The sequence below is a fragment of the Muscardinus avellanarius genome, assembly GCF_963383645.1.
Source record: "Muscardinus avellanarius genome assembly, chromosome: 13".
In the NCBI taxonomy this organism is placed as follows: Eukaryota; Metazoa; Chordata; class Mammalia; order Rodentia; family Gliridae; genus Muscardinus; species Muscardinus avellanarius.
Window position 1 is genome coordinate 41,799,620 of NC_137799.1, and position 27,928 is coordinate 41,827,547.

Below are 27,928 nucleotides of genomic sequence, written 5' to 3' on the forward strand. Positions count from 1 at the left end.
GGGGGTATAGCTTGGAGGTCAAATGCCCCTGGGTTCCATCCCTAGACCTGCAAAAAAAAAAAAAAAAGAGGGTCTCCCTAAGTTGCTGAGCTGCTTACTAAGTTTTTGAGGCTGGCCTAGAACATGTGATCCTCCTATTTCAGCTTCTCAAGTATTGGAATTACAGGCATGTGCAATGGTGTCCAGTTTAATATCAGACATCCAGACATCTTAACCACCTATGTCTGCTTTTTTTTTTTTTTTTTGGGTGGTACTGGGGTTCCTGGAAGCCCTTCTACCTCCGGGATACACTCCCAGACCTATTTTATACTTTTTATTTGGAAACAGGGTCTCTTAAGCCAGCGAGGCTGGCTTCGAACCTGCGTGATCCTCCTGTATCTGCCTCCCAAGCACGGGGATTATAAGCGTGCACCACCACGCCCGGCCTCTATGTCTGCATTTCTTTTTCTTCTTTTTTTTTGGTGGTACTTGGGGTGGAACCCAGAGGCTTTCTACCTCCGGGCTATACTCCCAGACCTATTTTATATTTTATTTGGAAACAGGGTCTCACTAAGTTGCTGAGAGCCTCACTAAGTAGCTGAGGCTGGCTTCGAACTTGCGTGATCCTCCTGTCTCAGCCTCCCAAGCGCGGAGATTACAAGCGTGCGCCACCACGCCCAGTTCTATGTCTGCATTTTTAAGAACACTAACAAAAGTCCTTATTTGTAGAGATTATTTGTATTTCCTTATCATATACATAAAACTAAGTTAAGTACGAGTGGTGGTACATGCCTGTATCCCAGTACCTGGGGGATTGAGACAGGAGGATCTCAGGTTCAAGGCCAGCCTCAGCAATGCAGCATGGCTCTCAGCAACTTAGTGAGACCCTATTCCAAAACAAAAAATAAAATCAGGCTGGAGGCTAAGGCTTGGAGGTAGAATGCCCTAAGTTAACTTCCTAGTATCACATACACACACAAAAAAAGTACTTACCTGCTGGGGCGGAGAGCAGAATTCAGGCAGATATTAAATTTAGAAAGAGACTGGGCTTATTTTCTAAATTGTATTAATATATTACTGATTTAAAAATAATATTAAAAAGATTATTATATCCAATATTATTATTTCCAAGCCGGGCGTGGTGGCACATGCTTATAATCCCAGCATTTGGGAGGCTCAGCCAGCCTCAGCTACTTAGTGAGGCCCTTCACATCTTAGTGAGACCCTGTTTCAAAATAAAGAATAAAAAATAGGACTGAGGGTGTACCTCAGAGGTAGAATGCCCCTGGGTTCCACCCCTAGTACCAAAAAAAAAAAAAAAAAAAAATATATATATATATATATATATATATATATATGTATATAATACATATTTATATATTTATTTATTTTTTCCACCCATCTAGGTAGGTTTACCTGTATGTGTTTCCACATTCTTTAGCACTTGGTTCTGTTTGCCTCGGGGGAAAGGAGATACTACTTGATGATCCTGCCTTCTTATAGTATTTTTCTCTTGGTCAGCCTTTCTGGAAGCCTTATTGATGACTGCCAAATTTCCACTGTCACAGGCAGATTTTGTTGGTCTTTCACTGGCATTATCCTTTGGAATGGTGGTCATGTTGTTTCTGGATCCTGCATTTGTATGCCGCTGGCCCTCCTGTTTTAGTGGATTCCTGCCTGGTCGTGGCCTGGCCCCCTCCACTTCCCACGGAGGCCTTTTCTGTAGATGTCTTTTCTGCTCATTTCGCCTGGTCCCATACCCATCTAGTACTCCTTTTTTACAAGATGCATCCGAAGAGTCAGGGTGGGAAATCCCCATGAGTTTGCTATTTTCAGGTCCGGCATCCTCAAGTTTGGGAGACATTCTGTTACTCCATTCACATTTGAGTTTCCCCTTGACTTTTGGCCCTCTACCATAACTGTATATAAACTGCGCTGCTTTTTTTGGTTTTGCTCCTCTGGGATCTGCACTGACAACTTCCTTCTCACTCTCAGAAGGGCTATGCTCTCTGGGGTTTGTCCCGCTCTCTGGTCTGGCCACACTTTCTAAGGTAATTATGTCTGAGATCTGGTCAGTGAGCCCTTGTGCTTTCTTAACTTTGCCATGGTGTCTTTCATTCTTCAATTTTTGCCAAGGTTGACTCTGAAGGCCATGGTTCTTGAGTGACTTATTAGAAGACTGGAAAAAAGTCTGTTGACACTTAGGTTTGCTTCCTGAAGGATAACTGTGCTGAAGAACCACAGAGATATCATCATAAGGGGCCTGCCTGGAAAGGTGACACGGAGGGGATGAACTATAATTTCTTCTGCCAATCCTGATGGAGTCTGTTTTCCTTGGAATCCCACAGTTTAGACCAGAATTTTTTCTCTCCTGAGGAATAAATTCAGCAGCATCCGTATTGAATTTAAAAGTACCTAAGACATAAGAAATAGACATTCCAGTAAAGAAATTAATGTGTTATCCATGAATCCCATATAACTTTAAGCCATATCTAAAAATGTCTTAAGGCTATGTATAAAATGGGTGCTTGCCAGGCGTAGTGGTGCATGCTTATAATCCCAGCATTTGAAAGGCTGAGATAGGAGGATCTTGGTTCACCGATGCCTCAGCTACTACTTAGTGAGGCCCTTTGTAACTCAGTGAGACCCTGTTTCAAAATAAAGAATGAAAAATAGGGCTTGGGGTGTAGCTCGGAGGTAGAATGCCCCCGTACCAGAACCACAATAAAATAAAATACGTTCTTAGTGAGACTATGGGTTCTGTGAAGGTGATGGGTTCAAGGTACTTGTAAATAGATCATCCCATATCCAATGGTCATACTAAAATCCACTACAGATAAAAGCTGCTGAGTAAAAATGCTCATCTGGGCCACCAGGCACTATGTACACATGCTTTTATTTATTTTTTTAAAAAGTAGCCAGGCATGGTGTTACATGCTTGTAATCCCAGTATGAGGGAGGCTGAGACAGAGAAGAATCACAGGTTTGCAGCCAGCCTCAGCTACTTAGTGAGGTATTCCATAACTTAGTGAGACCCTGTCTCAAAACAAAGAATAAAAAATAGGGCTGGGGGTGGGGGGTGTGGCTTGGAGGTAGAAGGTCTCTGGGTTCAATTTCTAGTACCATAAAAAAAAGTAAGTCAGCTAAAAGGTTCGGGATGGCCGGGTGTGGTGGTGCACGTTCATAATCCCCGCGCTTGGGAGGCAGAGACAGGAGGATCGCACAGGTTCGAAGCCAGACGCGCTGGCTTAAGAGACCCTGTTTCCAAATAAAAAAAGTATAAAATAGGTCTGGGAGCATAGCCTGGAGGTAGAAAGGCTTCCAGGAACCCCAGTACCACACACACACACACACACACACAAAAAAAAAAAAAAAAAAAAGAATAAAAAGAATAAAAAAATAGTGCAGGGGATGTAGCTCAGAGGTTGAATGCCCTGGGTTCCATCCTCAGACCCACAGAGATAAACGGTCCAGGATGAGATACAAGTCAACAGTCTTTCAAAATCCTAAAGTAGTATTTTGTAATAGCAAGAAAACAGGCTTTGAAGTCAGCTAAATTTTTTTTTTTTTTTTTGCAGGTCTGGGGATGGAACCCAGAGGCATTTGACCTCCGAGATATACCCCCTGGATTCTATTTCCTGTATGTATGTATGTATATGTGTGTGTGTGTGTGTGTGGATACACACACACACACATATACACATATATATATGTTTTATATATATACACATATATACACATATATATGTACATATACATATATATATATAAACCCACAATAATAAAAACCTCGAGAAGCACAGTAATAAATAATCTTACCTGCCACTCAGTATACAAATACATATATAATCTTATTCATGTCCAACTGCTAGTCTGTGGCAGAGCTGATTCAAATGGTGACATTACTAAGATTCAAAACAACCACGTTTCTTTTTTTTTATGTGTGATACTGGGAATGGAACCCAAGAACATCTATCTACCTCGGAGCCATACTCCCGGTCTATTTTATTATTTTATTTTAAAACAAGGTCCTACCAAGTTGTGAAGGCTGGCTGGGAACCTGTGATTCTGTCTCTGCCTCCCAAGTACTGGGATTACAAGCATGTGTCACCATGCTCAGCTCATGTTTCTAAGTTGGAAACTGCTGATCTGTTTTTCAAAAAGAGTGGGTCATAAAATCATGAAATCAAAGCTCAGCGTGGAGGCACACGCTTGTAATCCCAGCATTTGGGAGGGCTGAGACAGGAGGATCGCACAGGTACGAAGCCAGCCTCAGCTACTTAGTGAGGCTCTCAGCAACTTAATGACACCCTGTTTCCAAGTAAAATATAAATTAGGTCTGGGAGTATAGCCCAGAGGTAGAAAGCCCCTGGGTTCCATCCCCAGTACCACACACACACACACACACACACACACACACACACACACACACAAACACAAAAAAAAAACCAATGTAGTAGCATGGCATGCACCTATATATCAGTACTTGGGAGGGATTTAAGATCAGCCTCAGCAATTTAGAAAGACCCTCAGCAACTTAAGAGAAATTCTGTTTCAAAATAAAAATAAAAAGGGCTGGGGGAGCCAGGCATGGTGGAGTCTACTTGTTAATTCCAGTACTTGGGAGGCTGAGACAGGAGGATTGCAGGTTCAATGCCAGCCTCAGCTACTTAGTGAGGCCCTCTGCAACTCAGTGAGACCCTGTTTTAAAATAAAGATTAAAAAATCAGGATGGGGGTCTAACTCGGAGGAAGAATGCCCTGAGTTCAATCCCCAGCACCATAAGTAAGTAAATAAATAAATAAATAAATAGGAAAGAGAGAACAGAAACCAGGCATGCCATACCTGTAATTCTAGCTATTTGGGAGATTGAGGTAAGAGCATCAGAAATTTGAGGCCTGCCAGAGCAATTTAGCAGACCCTGTCTTAAAAAAATGGGAGAGCCTGGAGCTGTAGCTCAATGGTAGAGCAATCCTGGGTTCAATCCCCAGTATTACACAAACATACATACAGAAAAAGGAAAAAGAGGAAGACATCATAAAATAAATAAAATGCTGATAGTAGAGAACCATTGCTTCTTGAAATTTTATTATATTTAATAAATGTGACTATATACATGTATATGTGTGTGCATACTTTTTCTTTTTTACAGTTCTAGGGACTGAACCCAGGGTCTTGCCTATACTTGGTAGGTGCTCTACCACTGAGTTACATCCCCGGCCTTTTTTTAAATTTTGATACAGGGTTTCCTAAGTTTCAATCCGCCTGCCTTGGCCTTCCAAGTGCACCCAGCACGGTTCAATTTTATGTTTATCTAAGTGTGCACCAAGATCAAGACGTAAAATGTTTCTTTTGGGACGCTATCCACAAAGTTTGGAAACCACGATCTACCATCTACACTGAAGGAACTGCAAATAGATGTTACAGGTACAGTCAAATGAGGCTGTCTACACAGAGGCAACTTCAGAAGAAGAAAGTGAACTAACAATTATGGAACAGGTACGGTACACGGCAGGAGCCCCTACAGGATCAACAGAGGGACGAGGAAACAGACTTGGTCCCACGAGAGCCTGTGGCGGACCGAGAGTCTAAACCACTGGCGGGCGGTTCGCGCGCGCCGCCACTCCCAGAGGTACGAGCACACCCCACGCACAGCGCGCCAACCCGATGGAACCCAGAGCCCGCCACGGTCATGGGCGGCGACTAGGCCGACGCCCGCGCGTCGGAGGTCAGTGCGACGCGCCCTAGGAAGGCCGAATGAGCCGGAGGGCGGGCGGGACATCCACATCCACTCCCGGGGCGCCTGCACGAGCCCGTTCTCGTCGGAAACCCACCGGCCGGGCTTCGCGCCCCGGCCGATGACGCCGGAGGTCTCCCTACTCGCGAAGCGCCTGGCGTGGCCCTTCCGAGCCACTATCCCAACTCCAACACGCGCCGCTCCGGCGATTAAAATAACCGGAGCCCTAGGACTTCGTCACTGACCAATCTGCCGCTCCCTCAGAGGGCCCAGCCCCGCGCGGGCCACGACGGTACCTGAGACTGGAGGCGCCTCCGCCATCCCGTGCCGCAGCAGCTACAGCGAGTCCACTGCGAGGCGAGCCCTGTCACCCGGTCACGTGGCCCGGACTTCCGGCGCCCAGAGAACGTTCGCCTCCGCGAGCCAGGTAGACGCGCCGAGGTTGCGCCGCTCGAGTCTCCTGAGCGGCGCGTGCGTGACGTCAACAGACGCGCCGGGCGCCGGGCGGAGGAGGGGACGCGTAGGGTGGCCAGGGGAGGTGGCAGGGTAGCCGCAGGGTGGACAGGGATGTGTAACCTTTGTGTTTTTCTTTTTCTGTCCTCCCACCCAAGTAACTTAAACGGGTCTTCTGGTGTCAGCTCAGGTATTACCTTCTTCCTGGAGTCGTTTGCGCTTAGAGTTAACATTTAGTCGAAACTGAAAGGACCGCAGCTTTGACGCCAGCCTCAGCTAGTTAGTGAGACCTTCCGCCGTTTAGCGAGGCTCTCCGCAATTTTTTCATAATAAAAAGGCCGAGTGTAGCCGGGCGTGGTGGCGCACGCTAGTAATCCCGTATTCGGGAGGCTGAGTCCAGGAGATCGCGATTTGCAGACAGCCCCAGCTACTTGGGCCCTCCGCAACTTAGACCCAGTTTCAAAATAAAGAGTAAAAAATAGGGCAGAGGGTGTAGGTCGGAGGTCAAATGCCCCTGGGTTCCATCCCCAAAGCCGCAAAAAAAAAAAAAAAAAAAAAAAAAAAAACCCGAGTATGGTGGTGCACACTTGTAATCCCAGTACATAGAAAGCTGAGACAGAAAGATCCCAGGTTCAAGGCCAACATCAGCAACTTAGTGAGGCTTTCTGCAACTTAGACCTTGTTTCCAAATAAAAAATAAAATAGGGTTGGAGGTGTAGCTCAGAGGTGGAATGACTCTGGGTTCAATTTTCAATACCCCCCCAACACACACACACATACACACACACACACACACACACACACACACACACACAACGTTTAGGTGAGGTGGCAGCTGACAGTAATCCCAGCTACTTAGGAGGCTGAGGCAGGAGCATTAAAAATTCAAGGCTATCCAGGCAATTTGAGGAGGCCCAGTCACAAAATAAGATTTTAGAAAAGGGCTAGGAATGTAGTTAGTGGTAGAATTTTTGCCTAGCATGCTAGAGGACCTGAGTTGGATCTCCAGTACCACAAACAAGGCAAAAAACCACTTTAAAGGTAATCTGGGTGGGGAGGATCTACAAAAGAAACGATAAAGGGTTAATCCACAAAGAGCTCTCAAAAGTCAGAAAAAGGCTAATCAAAGCCAGGTGTGGTGGTGCACCCTTTTAAGCCCAGTACTTAGGAGACTGAGACAGGAGGGTTGTTGGTTTGGAGCCAGTCTCAATTACTTAGTGAGGTCCTCTGTAACTTAGTGAGACTCTGTTTCAAAATAAATAAAAACAGGGTTGGGAGCCAGGTATGGTGGCCCACACTTGTAATCCCAGCATTCGGGAGGCTGAGACCAGAGGATCGCCGTTTGCGGACAGTCTCAGCTACTTAGTGAGGCCCTCTACAACGTAATGAGACCCTGTTTCAAAATAAAGAATGAAAAATAGGACAGAGGGTGGAGCTTGGAGGTCAAATGCCCCTGGGTTCCATCCCCAGACCCGCAAAATAATAATAATAATAAATAGGGTTGGGGGTGTAGCTCAGAGGTAGGATGACCTTGGGTTTAATCCCCAGTACCACATAAAAAGAAAAAAGTAAAAAAGAAAAAGGCTACCCACATTAAAAAAAAATAGCGGCTGAGGTGGTGACACCAATATTGTATTTTTTCCTAATGGCTATATTTTTTCCTAATGGTGATATAATGACTAGAACAGTTGTCTGGTGCTAGCTATGGGAGCGAAGATCAGTGGTGTTGTAGTGCTCCCCACTGCAGAATTCATCCTCTCCACTTGTGTGTATGTTCAAAACAGGACATTGCTATGCTAGGCAAATACTCTACCACTGAGTTATATCTCCAGACCCATTCCACTTCTCTTATGTTCACTGGGATTGACACAGACTAGGGTCTGCCCTTTGGCCTTTTTCCTAAAACAGGAAAAACTAGTAGTATGACAGAGACAGTAAGGAATTTCCAGGTAGGGGAAAGTACATAAGCAGAGGCAAGGAATCAGGACTGTATGGTGGATATGGGACGAGTAGGAGAGAGAATTATTAGAGCATAAAATTGAAAAGAGGGACATCATAGAAGCTACAGAGGAATTATTCAAGTTTCTTGTTGACAAATCTCAGGAACCCCAACTAATTTAATTGGCAGAATTCTCAGATAGTTCATGGACTCAAAAAAGCTATAGAAACCTAGAATACTATGAGATCTCAAGGATCAGAATTTAAAGATCAGTATCGGGCATCCATCCTTCCCTTTCCTTTGCTTCCTTGTACTGGAGGTTGAACCCAGAGGCATATCTCCAAGCCATACCTTATTTACTTATTTACTTATTTATTTATTGTACTGGGGATTGAACCCAGGGGCATTCGACCTCCAAGCTACACCCCCTGCCCTTTTTAATTTGAAACACGGTCCCACTAAATTGTGGAGGGCCTCACTAAGTAGCTGAGGTTGTCCGTGAACCGCGATCTTCCAGTCTCAGCCTCCCAAATGCTGGGATTACAAGCGTGCGCCACCGTGCCTGGCTCCCAGCCCTATTTTTCATTCTTTATTTTTCCTTTCTGTCCCATCCTCCCAAGTACTGGGATTACATGTGTGCCACCAAGCCTGGCTTTTCTTTATTTTGAATGAAACAGGATCTCACTAAGTTGTGGAAGGCCTCACTAAGTAGCTGAGGCTGACTGTGAACCTGTGATCCTCCTGTCTCAGCCTCCCAAGTACTGGGATTACAAGTGTGCACCACTCACTTAGCTCCTGTTTTAGATAGGGTCTTGTGAAGTTACTGAGACCTTGCTAGGTTGCTGAGGCTGGTCTTGAGTTTATGATCCTCCTGTCTTGGCCTCCTAAGTACTGGGATTACAGGCATGTTTCACTCTGCCAAGCTCATTCTGTCATCTTGTCTTGTCTGTTTTCAGTATCTTTCAAGCTAATCATACTGATATTTCACACCACACACAAAAGGATTTCCTGTGTGTGTGTGCATGTGCATGTGGTGTGTGACTGAGGACTTAACTCAGGGGTATTCTACCTCTGAGCTATACCTCCAGAACTATTTTATTTTTTATTTTATTTATTTATTTTTATTGGTGCATTATATTCATACATCATATTGGGGTAAAAAACTTGTGTGTACAAACATGCACACATCACTGATTTAACCCCTACCCAATTCCCACCCCATTCCCTCCCTCCCTTGCTCGGCTTAGTGGTTGACTTTGATATTTTTAAGTACATTGTGTGTTTTAGAGATTTTCCTCTTCCCCCCTCCTTTCTTCTCATTTATTTTTTATTTTGAAACAGGGTCTCACTAAGTTGACACACATTGGCTTTAAGAACATTTGAGGGAAGAACTCATAGGCACAGCCTGATCACATACATACTCCCATAGGAAGAATAAGGATAGGGCTTCCATAACTGGCATTTTCACAATAATCACATGGTTGGAATGGGGGAGGCAGTTTCCTAAAACAGATTGTTGTTCTGAGAAAAACTAAATAGTAAGCCATTACAGATAGGACAGGCAGGGACCAGACCACAAGCAGCTTTTTATGCTTTAATAGAGATAGCAGAAGCCGGGGGTGGCACATGCTTGTAATCCCAGCATTCGAAAGGCTGAGACCAGAGGATTGTGGTTCGCGGACAGCCTCAGCTACTTAGTGAGGCCCTCTGCAATTTAGTGAGACTTGTTTCAAAATAAAAGAATAAAAAAAAAATAGGGCAGGGGGTGTAGCTCAGAGGTTGGATGCCCCTGGGTTTCATCCCAACCAAAAAAAAAAAAAAAAAAAAAAAAAGATATCGGCAAACCATTAAAGATTTTAAGTCACATTTGTATTTTAGGAAGGTGAGTGTAGATGTATGTAATGAATATTTCCAAATAGGCTGGGGTGTAGCTTGGAGGTAGAATGCCTGATTTCAGTTAGAATGCCTCTGGGTTCAATCCCCAGGGACCACCCACATATACATATAGGGAGGGTTTAAGGGCTAGATATGTAGTTCAGCTGTAGAGAGCTTGCTTAGCTTGCCTCAGGCATCGGGTTTAATCCCCACCACTGGGATGAAAAAAAAAAGACAGGGTTTAATGAGTAATTGAATATGTAGGATAAAGCCAGCCGTGGTGGTGCACACCTGTAATCCCAGTATTTGGGAGGCTGAGACAGGAGGATCGCGGTTCATGGACAAGCCTCAGCTACTTAGGCCTTTTGCAACTCAGTGAGACCCTATTTCAAAATAAAGAATAAAAAATTGGGCTGGTGGTGTAGCCTGGAGGTAGAATGCCCCTGGGTTCCATCCCTATTACTGAAAGGAAAAAAAAAAAAAAAAAAGAATAAAAAATACTACTGGGGTGTAGCTCAGAGGTAGAATGCCCCTGGCTTCCATCTCAGAACTACAAGAAAAAAAAATATGTAGGATAAGACAAAATATGCTCAACTAAAAAGCATTCTCAACCAGGTGTGGTGGTGCATGCCTGTAATTCCAGTACTTGGGAGGCTGAGTCAGGAGGATTGCAGGTTCAAGGATAGTCTCAGCAAGCAGACTCTCATAAACTTAGCAAGACTCTTGTTTCATAATAAAAATAAAATAGGGCTAGGGTATAGCTCAGAGTTGTGGTTGTCCTCCCACCAAACTCATATACACACAGCAAAAATCTTAATTTGCCACTGCAACAGCAGTAAGAGGTGAGACCTTTAAGGGGTGATTAGGCTGAGAGCTGTGCCCTCATGAAGGCTGATATGGCTGGAGTGGGTAGGATCCAGATGGGATAGCTTGACCCCCATTTTACTGTCTGTCTCATGCACTCTTGCATGTGGTGCTTCCCTGTAAGTTATGATGCATCAAGAAGGCCCTCACCAGATGCAAATCCTCAAATTTAGACCTCCCAGCCTCCAGAACTGAGGGCCAATAAACAAGTTTATTTGAGGAATGTCTACTGAGAATGAATCCCAAGATAATGAAGTTCATTTGGCTATGTTAGATTTTAACTAATGTTAGGACATTTAAATGGAAAAGTCCAACATTGAAAATAAGAATAAAAAAAGAGGAGCTAAGCATGGTGATACACACTTGTAATCCTAGTATGTGGAAGGCTGAGACAGGAGGATCACAGGTTCAAAGTTAGCCTTGGCAATTTAGTGAGGCCTTTTGCAACTTAGTGAGACCCTGTTTCCAAATAAGAAATAAAATCCGGTTGAGAGTATAACTAGGAGGTAGAATGCCTCTGGGTTCCATCTCTAGTACTAAAAAAAGGGGTGGTGGTGGTGAGAGTTATAACTCAGAAGTAGAGTATCCCTGGGTTCAATACCCAGTGGCAAATAAAATAAGATTGCATCCTTTTGAAAAATATTTATTGAGTATAAATAAATGTCCTATACATTAAATATCAAGAAATAGTCATTATTGATTACAAGTCAAGATGTAATACTGAGGGAACCACAGAATCAAAATATCCACCCATAACACAGTAGTGACAATTCCATTCCAACACTGGACAGAGTAATGATTCGATCACAAGACACAATAAAACCTATCCAAAAGGCCATCACTTTAAGCCACCTACAGTACCACAACAGAAAATGGTTTTGAATCATAATATGAACAATTTCAATAATCTCATCTTTAACCTTTTCAATTTATCAGGTTAGAGTTACACTGTCATAGAATTTAAATATTCTCATCTCCTTGGTTGTATTTTAAATTGTTAATGAATAAAAACAAGTCATACAAAGCCAAAGACATTTTTAAGTTAATCTTTCATAAGAGAAAAAAAAAGAATAGAATTTAGTACAAAGACAGCCTCCCCAAGCAATGAGTTTCTTAACGGAAAAAAATAAAAAAGAGCAGTATAACTTTCCTTCAAAGAAAGGAAAGAAACTTTAAATCTGTTATGGCAAATTTAGATGTATGTCCTATTCCCAGAATATGTGTTTATTTTACATGATGTACTTTAGTGATGCAAATCTATGAAGCAGGGATCTGTGGCAATCCAAATTCATCCACCAGAACTCCATCCTGCGAAAAGGAAACAGGTTTAGTGCCACTATTTTTCACTGGATAAAAAAATTACATTTAGTAGCCAAAATTCATTTCTAAATGTCAATCAATCCACATCAAAATCCCACTCAGAAAACAATAATGAGCTTTTTTATGAAAGGTGAAAGGGAACATGATGAACCAGGAAAAGAATGAAAGTCCGGGCATAGTGGCACACCTCTGTAATCCCAGTGCTTGGGAGGCTAAAATGGGAGGATCTAGGTTCCAGTCCAGCCTCAGCAACTCAGTGAGGCCCTCAGCGACCTAGCAGGACCCTATTTCAAAATAAGAAATAAAAACCCAGTATGGTGGCGCACACTTGTAATCCCAGCATTCGGGAGGCTGAGACTGGAGGATCATGGTTCGCAGACAGCCTCAGCTACTTAGTGAGGCCCTCTGTAACTTAGTGAGACCCTGTTTCAAATTAAAGAATAAAACATAGGAGAGGGGGTGTAGCTCGGAAGTCGAATGTCCCTGGGTTCCATCCCCAAACCCACAAAAAACAAAAAACAAAACAAACAAAAAAACAAAAAGAAAAGAAATAAAATCAGGCTAGGGATGTACTTCAGGAAAGAATGCCTCTGGGTTCAATCCCCAGTACCATACCAAAAAAAAATATTAAAAAAAATCTATAATGATGTCAATCATGTAGAATTTTTATTCTTTGTTTTGAAGCAGGGTCTCACTAAGTTGCGGAGGGCCTCACTTAAGTAGCCGAGGCTGGTCTGGAACTTACGATCCTCCCATCTTATCCTCCAAGCACTGGGATGACAAGTGTGTGCCACCACACCCAGCTGAATCTTTTTTTTTTTTTTTTTCCGGTACTGGGGATAGAATCCACGGGCACTGTACCTCTGAACTACACCCCCAGTCCTATGTTTAGTCTTTTCTTTTTTTTTTTTTTTTGGTACTGGGGTGGAACCCAGGGGCTTTCTACCTCCTGGGCTATACTCCCAGACCTATTTTATATTTTATTTGGAAACAGGGTTTCACTAAGTAGCTGAGGCTGGCTTCGAACTTGTGCGATCCTCCTGCTTCAGCCTCCCAAGCGCGGGGATTACAAGCATGTGCCACCACGCCCGGCTATTAGTCTTTTCATTTTTGAAACAGGGTTTCACTGAGTTGTGAAGGGCTCACTAAGTAGCTGAGGCTGTCCACGAACCTCAATCTTCTGGTCTCCACCTCCCAAATGCTGGGATTACAATTGTGCGCCACCATGCCCAGCACTTTTTAAAAATTTTTTGTGGTACTGGGGCTGGAACCCAGGGGCATTTTACCTCCAAGCTACACCCCTAGTCTTATTTTTTAGTCTTTTTAGCCTTTGAAAGGGGTCTCACTGAGTTGTGAAGGGCCTCTCTGAGTAGCTGAGCTGTCTGCGAATCACGATCCTCCAGGATCTGCCTCCCAAATGCTGGGATTATAAGCATGTGCCACCATGCCTGGCTTGTTTCTGTTTTTTATTTTGTGTGTGTGTGTGTGTGTGTGGGGGAGGTGAGACAGGGTCTTGCTATATTGCCCAGGCTGGCCCTCAAATGCATGATCCTCTGCTTCAGTTTCCCAAGCAGCTGAGATTACAGGTGTGCACCACTGTGACCAATTTAGACACTAAGTTTTTATGGTGCTAGGAATTGAGTCCAGGTCTTCACGTATGTCTGTGGATGCAAGGCAAGTGGTCTACCACTGAGCTAAACACTAATTTTTTTTTTTTTACTTTTTACATTTTGTTTTTTTATACTTAAATTATTAACCCTTAGTTTAAAAAAATCCACTCAATAATTGACTAGTATATCTGGAGAGGGGGACTCTTTTTTATAATACTAGCTAGCAAGGCTCTTGCATATGCTGCTAATGCTTTCTCAAGAAATGCCTAAAATCTGGGCTGGGAGTGTAGCTCAGTGGCAGAACACTTGCCTAGCATCCACAAAGCCCTGGGTTTGATTCCCAGGACAGCAAACAATAAAAAGAACCTGGGCTAGGGATATAACTGAGTAGCAGAGTGCTTGCCTACAAGGCTCTGAATTCAGTCCCCAGTAGCACACAAAAGTCTAAAACCTGTAAATGTTACCCAGGGCTAGTTCACAATAGGATAATTATGTACATTATACAAACTGTCATTGTATAAAAACATTTCTGGCCTCTGGTACCATTTACACAGCCTGTGCATCATACAATGCAGGAAAACTTTTTTTTTTTTTGCAGGTCTGGGGATGAAACCCAGAGCATTTGACCTCTGAACTACACCTCCTGCCCTATTTTTTATTCTTTATTTTGAAACAGGGTCTCACTAAGCTGCAGAGGGCCTCACTAAGTAGCTGAGGCTGTCTGCAAACTGCGATCCTCCAGTCTCAGCCTCCTGAATGCTGGGATTACAAGTGTGTACCACCATGCTTGACTTGGAAAACGGGGTTTTGAAGGGTTCCCAAAATAATTACCAGGAATATTTTTGCTTGTTCTAACTTAAGACTATCTTCTAGGTTCTCAGGCTGGCACATCTTTTTAATGTTGTATAGAAATATAAGGAGAAAAGGCGTCCACCTTGTTTTTCGTGTCAGTGGGAACTCCTTCTGGAATTGCAGGTGCAGATGCTGCTTCATCCAAGTAAGAGCTATCTTCATCAGCCAGCAGCTCATCACCCAGAGCATCCAACTCTGAAAGTCAACATTTCAAACAAATGTAAGCAAAAACATTGACAACTGTTAAAGATTTAGCCCAATTATTTGTAATAAGATGAAAATTTATTATTTTTTTATTTGATACTAGGGATTAAACCCAACAGATTTTACCTCCAAGCTACACCCCTGGCCCCTATTTTTTTTTTTTTATGGTATTGGGGATTGAACCCAGGAGCAGTCTACCTCTGGGCTATACCCCCGGCCCTATTTTATATTTTATTTGGAAACAAGGTCTCACTAAGTTGCGGAGGGCCTAAGTTGCTGATGCTGACTTCAAACCTGTTATCCTGTTTCAGCCTCCCAAGTACTGGTATTACAAGCATGCATCACTACGCCCGGCTCTGCTTTTTCTTTTCTTTCTTTCTTTCTTTCTTTCTTTCTTTCTTTCTTTCTTTCTTTCTTTCTTTCTTTCTTTCTTTCTTTCTTTTCTTTCTTTCTTTCTTTCTTTCTTTTTTTTTTGCAGGTCTGGTGATGGAACCCAGAAGCATTTGACTTCCGAGCTACACCCCCTGCCCAATTCTCACTGAGTTGCAAAGGGCCTAAGTAGCTGAGGCTGTCTGCGAACTGCGATCCTCCAGCCTCAGCTTCTCGAATGCTGGGGTTACAGGCGTGCGCCACCATGCCCGGCTCCTCTTCATTTATTTATTTATTTATTTATTTGGTACTGGAGGTGGAACCCAGGGGCTTTCTATCCCTGGGCTATACTCCCAGATCTATTTTCTATTTTATTTGGAAACAGGGTCTCACTAAGTTGCTGAGAACCTCACTAAGTAGCTGAGGCTGGCTTTGAAACTGTGATCTTCCTGTCTCAGCCTCCTAAGCGCAGGGATCACAAGCGTGCACCACCACACCCGTCCTTCTTTTTATTTTTAAAACAGAGTCTCACTAGGTTGATGAGAGTCTCACTACTTGCTGAGGCTGTCCTTGAACCTGTGATCCTTCAATCTCAGTCTACCAAGTACTGGGATTGCAGGCATGTGCCATCACGCCTGGCTAAGATGAAAATTTAAATACAAAGTCAAAGAAGGAATTACTAATTTCTATTTCCAAAATGAAAGATGGGGGATAAGGGTATAGTTCAGTGATACAGCACATACTTAGCATAAACAAGGTCCTGGTTCAGTCCCCATCATGACAAAACCTCCGCCAATATCCCCCAAAAGTAAATGATCATTACAAGAAAATTTCAAGGAAACAGATATGGTAAAATCTATGAAAAACAAACAGGAATAAATAAATAAATAAAACAACTGCTGGGCATAGTGGCCCAGCAGTTTCTGTAATACCAGTACTTAGGAGGCTGAGATGAAACGATCACAGGTTTGAAGCCAGCCTCGGTAACTTAGTGAGACGCTCCACAACTGAGCAAGACTGTTTCAAAATTTAAAAAAAAAAAAGGCTGGGCCACTTTTAAATATATTACTTGAGACTCTAGCCAGAACAATAAGGCTTCTCAAGAGAAGGAATCAAAGGAGTACAAATAGGAAAAGAAGAACTAAAACTATCCCTATTTGCAAATGACATGATACTATACTTAGAAGATGCAACAAACTCATCTAAAAAGCTTATAATAGAACTGATTAAAAAATTCAGCAAAGTGTTCTGATACAAAATCAAACTTAAAAAATAGAAGCTTAGCCGGGTGTGGTGGCGCACAGTTGTAATCTCAGCTCTTGCAGGTTCAAAGCCAGCCTCAGCAACTTAGCGAGGCTCTCAGCAACTTAGTGAGACCCTGTTTCCAAATAAAACATAAAAATTAGGTCTGGGAGTGTAGTCTGGAGGTAGAAAAGCCCCATGCCTGTCCCCCACTACTAACTGGGTTAGGGTCCTGTATCTCATACTTTTTCCCAATAGTGTATGCTCCAAAAATTGATTACTTAAAGCAGGCAGTTCATATTTCTTCCACTGCTACAGGAAAAGCTCATGTGTGCGTGCGTGCATGTGTGCATATGCGCGTGCACACATACTACTGGGGATGGAACCTAGGGGCATTCTACCTCTGAGCTATATCCCCAGATCTATTTTATTCTTTATTTTGAAACAGGGTCTCAATAAGTTGTGAAGTGCCTCACAAATTGCTAAGGTTGGCCACAAACCTACAATCCTCCTATTTCCACCTCCCACATACTAATATTACAAGCATGCGCCACCATGCCAAGCTCAGGAGAAGCTTCTTGAATGCAGAGATCATATTTGTTTTCTTCAATACTGAATCCCCTGCACCCAGCACAGTGTCTGGCATGTAGCAGATGCATACTACCTGTGTACCAATTGGTGTTTCTTAATTTGCTTTGCTATTCCAAGGGAGTGGACACTATGTTGGAAAATAGAACAAAATCAAAAGGAAAACAGCAAGGAAAGGACAAGTTGAGGATATTTAGATACCAAGCACCAGGCCAGCCTTTGCCTGGACAGTTTTAACTCAAGTCTGATGCAGCTGCCTCACAAGCTCTTTACCCAGAGACTGGGAAAACCAACCTGCAGGGAATTGATAGGAATTTTCAGTAGGACTTGGGGAAAGGCTCCAGGCTGTTACTCCTTTTAGACTCCAAAACTAAACAGACATTGTTTTTCTTCTAACTTACCTGCTTCGAGGTCATCTTCATCTAATTCTGGGGTGCCATAGCTGCGACTCAGTGCTTCTTGGATTTCATTCGCATCTTCCATCATATCTTCTAGTTGATCTTGTAAATCCTATAGAAACATATGACAGGGTTTTCATTCACTTTTCATCATTTTCTACTAATGTTCTATGTTCTTTGAATCTTAAAACTGAATAATTTTTTTTGTACTCAGAATTGAATGGAATTCTACCTCTGAGCTATACCCCCAGCCCTTTTTATTTTTTATTTTTAAACAGGGTCTCACTAGGTTGTTGAGAGTCTCACTAAATTGCTAAGGCTGCCAGGCGTGGTGGCGCACGCTTGTAATCCCAGCATTTGGGAGGCTGAGACCGGAGGATGGTGGTTCGCGGACAGCCTCAGCTACTTAGTGAGGCCCTCTGCAATTCAGTGAGACCCGGTTTCAAAATAAAGAATAAAAAATAGGGCAGGGGATGTAGCTCAGAGGTCAAATGCCCCTGAGTTCCATCCCCAGACCCGCAAAAAAAAAAAAAAAAAAAAAAAAAAATTGTTAAGGCTGACCTCAAAACTATGATCCTCCTGTCTCAGCCTCTCAAATACTGGGATTATAGGAGTGCACCACCACACCCAGCAGAAGAGATTTTTTTTTTGAAAATTTTTTGAAAAAATAATGTACATAAAATGGCCAGCACTGAAATGATTCTCAATAATTACTAGATCCATCCTTGGCTAACAACAGCTTTTAGTCAACAACATAGCAGACAGTCTAAAGGACAAATCTAACACCCAAATAGCCATCCTGTTTCCAAATAAAAATATAAAAATACGTCTGGGAATGTAGCCCAGAGATAGAAGGGTTTCCAGGAACCCCAGTACCACCAAAAAATAAAAAAATAAAAAATAAAAAAATAACATAAATAAATAAAACAAAAATTCAAAATACATGACCTGGCCAAAAGACACATACACTCCAAAAGAATTAAAGGAGCTCTCCACCTGTCATGCTGGCATCTATTAGGGGACAGGAAAAGGTAATTAGGGAGCCAGACGACAACCACAGATGAAAGATGGAGACACACATAAGAAATCCAGAAAGCCTGGGTGTGACAGCACATGCTTGTAATCTCAGTACTTGGGAGGCTGAGACAGGAGGATTGTAGGTTCATGGCGAGCCTGAGGAACTTAATGAGACCCTCCACAATTTAGTGAGACCCTGTTTCAAAAAATAGAAAATAAGCGGGGCATGTGGTGCACACTTGTAATCCCAGCACTTGGGAGGCTGAGATGGGAGGATTGTGGTTTGCAGACAGCCTCAGCTACTTAGTGAGGTCCTGTTTCAAAATAAAGAATAAAAGATAGGGCTGGGGGTGTAGCTAAGAGGTAGAATGCCCCTGGGTTCTATCCCCAGTACTGGAAAAAAAAAAAAAACAAAGAAAAAAAGAAAAAAAAATGTGGGCATTGTAGTGTACATCCCAGGACTTGGGAAGCTGAGACAGGAGGACGCAGGTTCAAGGACAGCCTCAGAAACTTGTGAGACCCTCCACAACTTAATGAGACACTGTTTCAAAATAAAGAATAAAAAATTGGGCTGACGGTGGAGCTCAGAGATGCCCCTGGGTTCAGGCCCCAGTCACAGAAAGAAAGAAAGAAAGAAAGAAAGAAAGAAAGAAAGAAAGAAAGAAAGAAAGAAAGAAAGAAAGAGGGAAAAGAGGGAGGGAGGGAGGAAGGAAACTGAGGATGTAGCTCAGAGGCAGAAAGCCCCTCAGTTCAATCTCCACTACCAAAAAATAAAAAATCAAAAGCTGGGCGTGGTGGCGCACACTTGTAATCCCTGAGCTTGGGAGGCTGAGACAGGAGGATCACACAGGTTCGAAGCCAGCCTCGGCTACCTAGGCTCTTAGCAACTTAGTGAGACCCTGTTTCCAAATAAAGTATAAAATAGGTCTAGGAGTATAGCCCGGAGGTAGAAAGCCCCTGGGTTCCACTCCAGTACCACCCAAAATAAATAAGAAAAAAATTAATTAAATTTTAAAATATCCAGAATGAGCAGTATCTCTTTTTTCACATTAAACAGCTCTAATTAAAACATAGCCGGGTGTGGTGGCACACGCTTGTAATCCCCGCGCTTGGGAGGCTGAGACAGGAGGATCACACAGGTTCGAAGCCAGCCTCAGCTGCTTAGTGAGGCTCTCAGCAACTTAGTGAGACCCTGTTTCCAAATAAAATATAAAATAGGTCTGGGAGTATAGCCCGGAGGTAGAAAGCCTCTGAGTTCCACCCCCAGTACCACCAAAAAAAAATAAAAATAAAAAATAAAACATAAGGAGTCTCTAAAATGAAATGTGTTTCTTTTTTTTATTGTCACATCAAGTTTATTTTTTTTTAGAATTTTTTATTTATAAGTGGAACATATTGAAAATGGTGTATGAGCCTACAATAATTCATAAAATCTATTACTTTCAGATAAAAATTTAAAACACTAGGGAAAATAATTTTGGAAGAATAACTTTCAAGTCAGTTGGAATGTATCTGAATGATGCTACAAAAACTATCCTTCATGTTATACATTAACAAACATATCAAAGTCAATCATTAAACCAAACATGAGAAGGAGGGAGGGGAGGGAATGGGGCAGGAATTGAGTAACGGTTAATTGGGTGATTGGGTGTCCAATGGTTAATTGGGTGTCCATGTATGCCTCCACAATCTTGTACTCCATTAAGATGTATGACTACAATGTACCAATACAAATTAATAAAAATGTATACAATCAAAAAATAAATAAAACATAAGGAGTCCTAAAGGTAGAAAATAAAATTGCATTTTGTATTTTGTTACCCATTGATATTATACAAATAAGGCAAACATACACAAAGCATTTTTCTTGGTAATTTTCTGAAATATATGAAGCTTAACTCCATGTAAGAAGAGACTTGTTGATGACTGGAAATGATTAAGGGCAGTCTAAGGAGCACTGGAAAGAGAAATGCCTTCATTCCTTTTGTTGTTGTTGTTTTGTTACTAGAGATTGAACCTAAGAAGTTCTATCTCCAAGCTATAGCCTCAGCCCTTTTTTTTAAAATTTTGAAACAGGGTCTTGCTAAGTTGCTGAGGGGCCCACTACGTTGCCAGGTCTGGTACTGAGCTTGAGATCCTCCAATCTCAGCCTCCCAAGTACTGATTATAGGCATGCACCACCACAGCAGTTTACCTTCACTCTTTTGTTTGTGGGGGTTGAACCCAGGGGCATTCTACCACCGAGGTATACCCCCAACCCTATATTTTATTTATTTATTTATTTATTTTATTTATTATTATTATTATTTTTTTTGCGATACCGAGGATGGATCTCAGGAGCATCTACTTCCAAGCTACATCCCCAGCTCTATTTTTTATTCTTTATTTTGAAATAGGGTCTCACTGAGTTGTAAAGGGCCTCACTAAGTAGCTGAGGCTGGTCATGAACCTGGATCCTCCTGTGTCAGCCTCCCAAATGCTGGGATTACATGCTTTATTTTTATTCTGAAACACCCGGCTTTATTTTTATTTTGACACAGGTCCTCACTACGTTATAGCGGACCTCTCTAAGTAGCTGAGACTGGTCATGAACCTGCGATCCTCCTGTTTCAGCCTCCTAAGTCCTGGAATTACAAGCATGTGGCACTGCACCCAGCTCTACCTTCTCTCTTAAAGATTGGCACTGTCATAGAATACTTCTGCGGAAGCAGTAAAATGCCTGGGGCATAGAGACTGCTCACTACACACTGACTAAGTTTTATCTCCTTTGGCAGCCTCTTACTCATCCATTCATCAACTACCAAATATTCTCTGGCCAGACATTGTTCTAGGCACTGGGAATACAACAGTGAACACAATTAAGTCCCTGCCCTCCAGGAATGAGCTATTCTAGTCAGAGCACAGAGGTAAAGAACACTACTCTCCACATAGAAAGGAAGCCTCCGTCTTTCTACTCATCACCACTCCCTCCCTCTGCTAGTCCTGCCGGCCATCTGGGCTGCTGACCGCCTGGGAGAGCAGCCAGGCTCTTAGGGCTCAAATCTTAATCCCAAAAAGAAACACTAATATTAAGGAGCTAATGACTTACTTTTAAAATGTAAAGAGAATTAATAGAAAGGGGAACCAACTCTATTACAGAAATTGTGTGTAAGTACTTTATATACATATTTTCACTTGACACTCGTGACAATATTTGGAAATAGGCAGCAACATCACTACTTTACAAGACAGCCGGGCGTGGTGGCGCACGCTTGTCATCCCCGCGCTTGGGAGGCGGAGACAGGAGGATGGCACAGGTTTGAAGCCAGCCTCGCTGGCTTAAGAGACCCTGTTTTCAAATAAAAATATAAAAAATAGGTCTGGGAGTGTAGCCCGGAGGTAGAAGGGTTTCCAGGAACCTCAGTACCACCACCACCAAAAAAAAAATAACAACCCTTGAAGAGACAAAAACTCATTGACTTAGAACTACTGGGTGATTATGTGCCAGGCATTGTGTGTAGAGATATCCTAGCTCATTTATTTAATCTGTATAATAACTATGTGCAGTATTAGAATATTTGCATCAATTGTGAGGAAGCAGGGACCTTTGGTATCCTTTCATGAAGCTAATTCTGCTATAAATGGCAGGCCTGAGATTTTGATCCCTCTTCTGTGTGCATCATACAAACATTCACTTAGATCCCTTCAAAAATGAGTGGACATCCTTACAAAAACAGCATACATCTTACCTCAATCTGGTCGACTTTCACTTGCTTGTATGCCTTCTTCATCTCCTTTACTCCCAGTTTCATAGCATCAACCTAAAAAAAGAAGAAAACACAATGTCATACGAAGTCACGTTGGTCAAATCTTTTTAAAAAAAAAAAGGAAACTAGCACAAGAGTAAAAACATAAAATAATGGAGAAGGTTCTTTAGGAGTACCGTGGTCTTGGTGTCCTTCAATGACTGGATGGTGTAATTGGCTTGTTCCATGTTAAAGGACTGTTGGGCGAGGTTGTCCCGCTGCTGCTCATACCTTTATAGAGTCAAAAAAGAATGTTTATAGAGTCAAAAAAGAATGTTTAATGTGAGCCAGATAGAAATCCTCAGGAAGAAAGTACCCCAGTACTAAATGATTTTCTTACGAAAAGCAAAGGGGGTATATAATACTTTAATTACTCTAAAGTCCCCCTAATCTATCTTGTTTGCATGTATTTTAGTTACATTATTTCCCAATTAACATTATACCATTTGCTTTATTGTGTTGTTACATATCCTGTGTGTGTGTGTGTGTGTGTGTGTGTGTTACTGGAGACTGAACCCAGAGGCATTCTATCTTCAAGTACACCCCCAATTCGATTTTATTTCTTATTTAGAAACAGGGAGCTGGGCGTGGTGGCACACACTCGTAATCCCAGCATTTGGGAGGCTGAGACAGGAAGATTGCGGTTCGCCAACAGCCTCAGCTACTTAGGCCCTCCGCAACTTAGTGAGACCCTGTTTCAAATAAGAATAAAAAATAGGGTAGGAGGTGTAGCTCGGAGGTTGAATGCCACTGACTTCCACCCCGAGACCCGCAAAAAAAAAAAAGAAAAAAAAAAAAGAAAGAAAAGAAAAGAAACAGGGTCTCGCTACATTGATGAGAGTCTCACTACTTGCTGAGGCTATCCTCAAACCTGTGAACCTCCTGTCTCAGACTCCCAAGTACTGGGATTACAAACATGTGCCACACCCACCTCATTGTTATATATCTTAATATATGTCTTTCTTTTTTTGGGAGGGGGATGCTGGGGATTGAACCCAGGGGTATTTTACCTCTAAGCTACATCTCCAGTCCTATTTTTTTTTTTAAATCTGGACACAGAGTTTCACTAAGTTCTGAAGGCCCTCACTAAATTGCTGAGATTGGCTGCAAACCTGTGATTTTCCTATCTCAGCCTCCTAAATTCTGGGATTACAAGGGTATACCACCACATCTGACTTAAATATGTTTTTATAGTTATTTCCTAGATAAACTATCAGAAATAGATGTCTTGGGGCAAAGGGTAGGATGTTGGGTGTGTGTATGTGGTACTGGGGATTGAACCCAGGGGTGAATCTACTTCTTAAACACATCTCCAACCCCCTTTTAGTAAATTTTGAAACAGGGTCTCTAAGCTAAGCTTAATTAAGCTAAATTGCTAAAAGTCTTACTAAATTTCTGAGTCTGTCCTTGAACCTTCAATCCTCCTGTCTCAGCCTAAGGACTAGGACTACATGCTTGCAGTACCACCACACCTGGCTAAGACTTTTCTATTTTTGATACACAGGACTAAAACCACAGGCATTTTATCTCTGAGTTATATCTAAGCCTTTTTTGTTTTTAATGGTACTGGGGATTGAACCCAGGGTCATTCTACTCAACTACTTGGAGAGGTCCTCTGCAACTTAGTGAGACATTGATTCAAACTAAAGAATAAAAAATAGGGCTCGGGGTGTAGCTCAGAGGTAGATGCACCTGGGTTCCATCCCCAGCATCACATACACACACAAAATAATAATGATAGAGCCAAACCCCAGAGATCCGGCCAGTCCAAATTAGTAGTCACTAGGAACATATAGCTACTTAAAAGCTGGGTATAGCCGGGAGTGGTGGCATATGCTTGTAATCCAATCCCCCGGCTTGGGAGGCTGAGACAGGAGGATCGTACAGGTTTGAAGCCAGCCTCAGCTACTTAGTGAGGCTCTCAGCAACTTGATGAGCTCCTGTTTCCAAATAAAGTATAAAATAGGTCTGGGAGTGTAGCCTGGAGGTAGAAAAGCTCATGGGTTCCACCCCAGTACCAAAAAAAAAAAAAAAAAAAAAAAAGAAAGAAAGAAAGAAAAGAAAAAAGAAAAGAAAAGGCTGGGTGTAGTGGTGCACGCTTATAATCCCAGTACTTGGTAGGCTGTGACAGGAGAATCACAGGTTCAAAGCCAGCCTAGACAAATTAGCAAGGCCTTCCACAACTTAGCGAGACCACCTTCCATATAAGAAATAAAATTGTGCTGGGGGTATAAGTTAGAGGTAGAAAGCCTCTGAGTTCAATCCCCAGTACCCAAATAAATAAACAAACTTAAATAATTAAAATTAAATAAAACTAAAACTTCATTTCCTTTGTTATACTAGCCACATTTCAAGTGTTTAAGAGCCACATATGGCTAATAGCTACTGTAATGGATGCATGGCTGTGAAACTTCTCCACATAGCAAAAACTATAATTCAGACAGATCATGCTATAACAGATGTTCTGAGTATGTAGAGAGAAATCCTAGCCAACTCTATTTAATCATATGCCAATAAAAATTGGTAACTAAATCAAGAATGCCTAGAAAATTGTATGAAAATCTGAAGGAATGGAAGACCATTTTTCTTTAAACCTGCTAGAGGAAAGAGATTATGTATAACTTACATCCGCTTTTGCTTTAAAACCCGCAAGGCTTTCTGCTTGACCATATTCTGGGGAGAAAAACAGATTTAATAAAAAGAAAGTGGGAAACATACAGATGGTAAAAGAACTCTCCCAGGGACTGGGGTGTAGCTCAGTGGTGGAGAGCTTTCTTAGCATGCTTGAGACCCTGGGTCTGACCTCTAGCACCTTACACATGCACGCACACAGACACTGAACGCCTCCGCCCTCAACCTGACATGCCTGCTTATTCTCTTCTTCAAAGTAGTAGACAGTGGCTCCTGGATTCTATTCTTCCCCTTCAAGCACTGATATCTGTATTGCTGAGTCTTCAAGCCTTTGCTTCTGTTTGTCTTTACATCCAACATCACAGAGTCCAGAGCTATGGTCCCTTTCTTTTTTTATTTTTATTTTTATTTTTTTTTGTGGTACTGGGGATGGAACCCAGGGGCTTTCTACCTCCGGGCTATACTCCCAGACCTATTTTATATTTTATTTGGAAACAGGGTCTCACTAAGTTGCTGAGAACCTCACTAAGTAGCTGAGGCTGGCTTTGAACCTACGCAATCCTCCTGTCTCAGTCTCCCAAGCGTAGGGATTACAAGCGTGCGCCACCACGCCTGTCTGGCCCCTTTCTTAATACATATCATCTCAACCTCCAATTCTAACAGTTCCAATTTGTGTATCCAGTTGCCTTATGGAGACTTCCCACCTAGAATTCTGCTATCAAGGTAAGCCCAACATGCCCAATCTCAATCTCATCTCACCTTGGAAATAACAATAACACCACCAATCTTTCACTTCTTGTGGCTGAGAACCTTTACATCAACCTTATCTTTCTATCTTGTTTCCTCATGGACAGTCATCATGTTATTGACTTTTAAAAACTCACTTTCAATTGACTCCATTTGTGTCATTTTCAGACTACCACCAGGGTTTGGACTTTCATCTCAAGTCTACATGAGCTTTCCTACCTCTGTTCTTCATTCCACACCATCAGCTAAAGTGGCTGGGAAAAGCCTTCCTTTTTTTATACTGTTCCATGTATCACTTTATTTGTTTTCTCCAATGAGGAAGGAAAAGAAGCTATTATTACCTTCCAGAAGATAAAAATTAACAATTACTGAGTGCTTCTATGTTCTAGACATAGTGCTATGCAGGTCACATGAATTATCTCATTTCATTCTTACAATATAAAGTATCTTTATTGTGTTACTTATTTTGGTGTTGGGATGCAACCCAGGGGCTCTTTGCCTCTGCGCTACACCCACAGCACTATTTTATTTTTTATTTGGGAACAGGATTTTGCTAAGTTTCTAAAAGCCTCACTAAGTTGCGTAGACTGGCTGCAAACCTGCAATCCTCCCATCTCAGACTCCCAAGGACTGGGGTTACAGGCATGCACCACCATGCCCAACTATCTCCATTTTAGAGATGAGAAAATTGAGATTCAACAATCCCTGGCTCACCTGGTTAATAAGTTATAGAGCTGGGGGAAAAAAAACCAAGATAGTTCTATATCTACAGTCTATGTGCATAAACAAAATCCTCTATGTCCCTACCTAGTAGAAAGGAAAAACAGGTTTAAGTGACTTTATCAAAGTCACAGACAGTAGGTAGTGTTAACATTAGAACATTGGTCCCCCATGCCTAATCCAGTCCATTTACCCCTGCATACCACTGCTGAACCAGTCTATTGTATCTACCTAACCAAGCAGCCTTGGACCTCCCTGATCCTGAGTACAACCCACCCCTCCTCCAGGTTGCTGCCTTCTCAGTAGATATGCTAATTACCATGTACATGCTTCTGGATATGTGAGCAACATCTTCTTTACCAAACACCTGCATCTCTCTCATAACTGGCGCCACACTCTCCTTCCTGAAGGACACATGCTCACATGTGTTTTCTCTTTACCATACTGTGAGCAGCTCTTCTGTGCCTTTCACCAGGCCCTATTTATGCAGGTGCTCAAATAAGGCTGCCACAGTACTGTCCACCACAGTTGCTGTCTACCTCACCTTTGCAGGACCTTCTCTCATCTTCTTAATTTGGTCCTTATACTTCACTAGTTCAGCATCCAATCGAGAAATCTTCTTGTCGATAGATTCTGCCCTACTGTCCACCTTGGTGAAAAATATCAATAGTTATTGCAATATACTTACACAGCAAGTGGCAGGGGAAAAGTAAAGAATATGAAGGAAGAAAGGAAAAACAAAGGGAGGCACATGGTGAACGGTGGAAAATTGTGGCTCACTTGGCAGGTGATTTCCAGTCAGAAACACTGGGGGGCTACATTCCACCATCCTCCCATATTCTGATTTATCAGGTCCTCCTCAAGTATTGGAGTAGAAAAATAAGCACCAGTGGTTGAAATTAAATTTTCCTGGAATCAGATGCTGAGGCTAGGGGCTCAACAAGAAGGGGTGTGAAGTGAGCCAGTGCCCAGTGGACACCGGCTAAAACTGTAGATCTAGCACCATTCCTTAAATCGGGGTGCTGGCTTGATCCGAGGGCCCAAGGTTCTGAATTTTGCTACTAAGATCCAGAGCTGAGGTACAGATATGTTGACTTAGAATAACAGAAAGAGCCTCGACATGGGTGAGGGGTGCTGGATGTTAAAGAGGTAAAGGTCGGGCTGCGGTGGGAAGGGTGTATGGGGCCTAGGACAGGTTGGAGTGAAGGAGCCAAGGCGAGAAAGAGTGGACAGAGCAACAGGCAACAGGAGGGGCTGAGTACAGGTAGGGCGAGCTAGTGATGGAGTTACGAGGTCCCTGGTTTGTGGCGTCAGGAAGGACTTGGGAGGAAGGGACACAAGGGGATAGTGACAGCCGAGGTGTTATGGGCCCGCGACCCAGAATGGGAGGAGGAGGAGTAGCCGGGAGCCGGGATGGGAAGGGATCGAGTGTCAGAGGCCCCGGAGACTACTTATCCATCGACAAGTGCCCACCGTGCCAATGCAGTCAGTCAGGCTGGGCGGAGGAGCCTTGGGTTTCGCTTTTCCGAAGAATCGGTTCATCTTGGCCGAGAAGAAACCCAAACACTGGAAGAAAACCAGAAACGGAAGCGGAGGCA

The 27,928-nt window shown here is 42.6% G+C and overlaps 2 protein-coding genes across 2 annotated transcripts in view; both read right to left on the reverse strand.

Annotated features, from left to right (window-relative positions):
• The window catches only part of NFX1 (nuclear transcription factor, X-box binding 1), a gene marked incomplete at both ends in the record, with an annotated part of 77,126 nt that extends 71,089 nt beyond the window's left edge, over window positions 1–6,037 (reverse strand). Inside the window, 2 exons of the mRNA XM_080708519.1 lie at window positions 1,396–2,394; window positions 6,013–6,037. Of these exons, the coding sequence (XP_080564645.1) occupies window positions 1,396–2,394; window positions 6,013–6,037 (1,024 nt within the window). The remainder of the gene's footprint in view (window positions 1–1,395; window positions 2,395–6,012) is intronic.
• A 6,067-nt stretch (window positions 6,038–12,104) lies between these two features.
• Window positions 12,105–27,872, reverse strand: CHMP5 (charged multivesicular body protein 5; the record flags this gene model as incomplete). Its single annotated transcript, XM_080709177.1, has 8 exons — window positions 12,105–12,155; window positions 14,712–14,824; window positions 17,434–17,542; window positions 22,176–22,247; window positions 22,370–22,463; window positions 24,859–24,905; window positions 26,875–26,979; window positions 27,804–27,872. 8 exons carry the CDS (start codon window positions 27,870–27,872, stop codon window positions 12,105–12,107), a joined length of 660 nt encoding a protein of 219 aa, XP_080565303.1.
• Window positions 27,873–27,928: the final 56 nt, after the last annotated feature.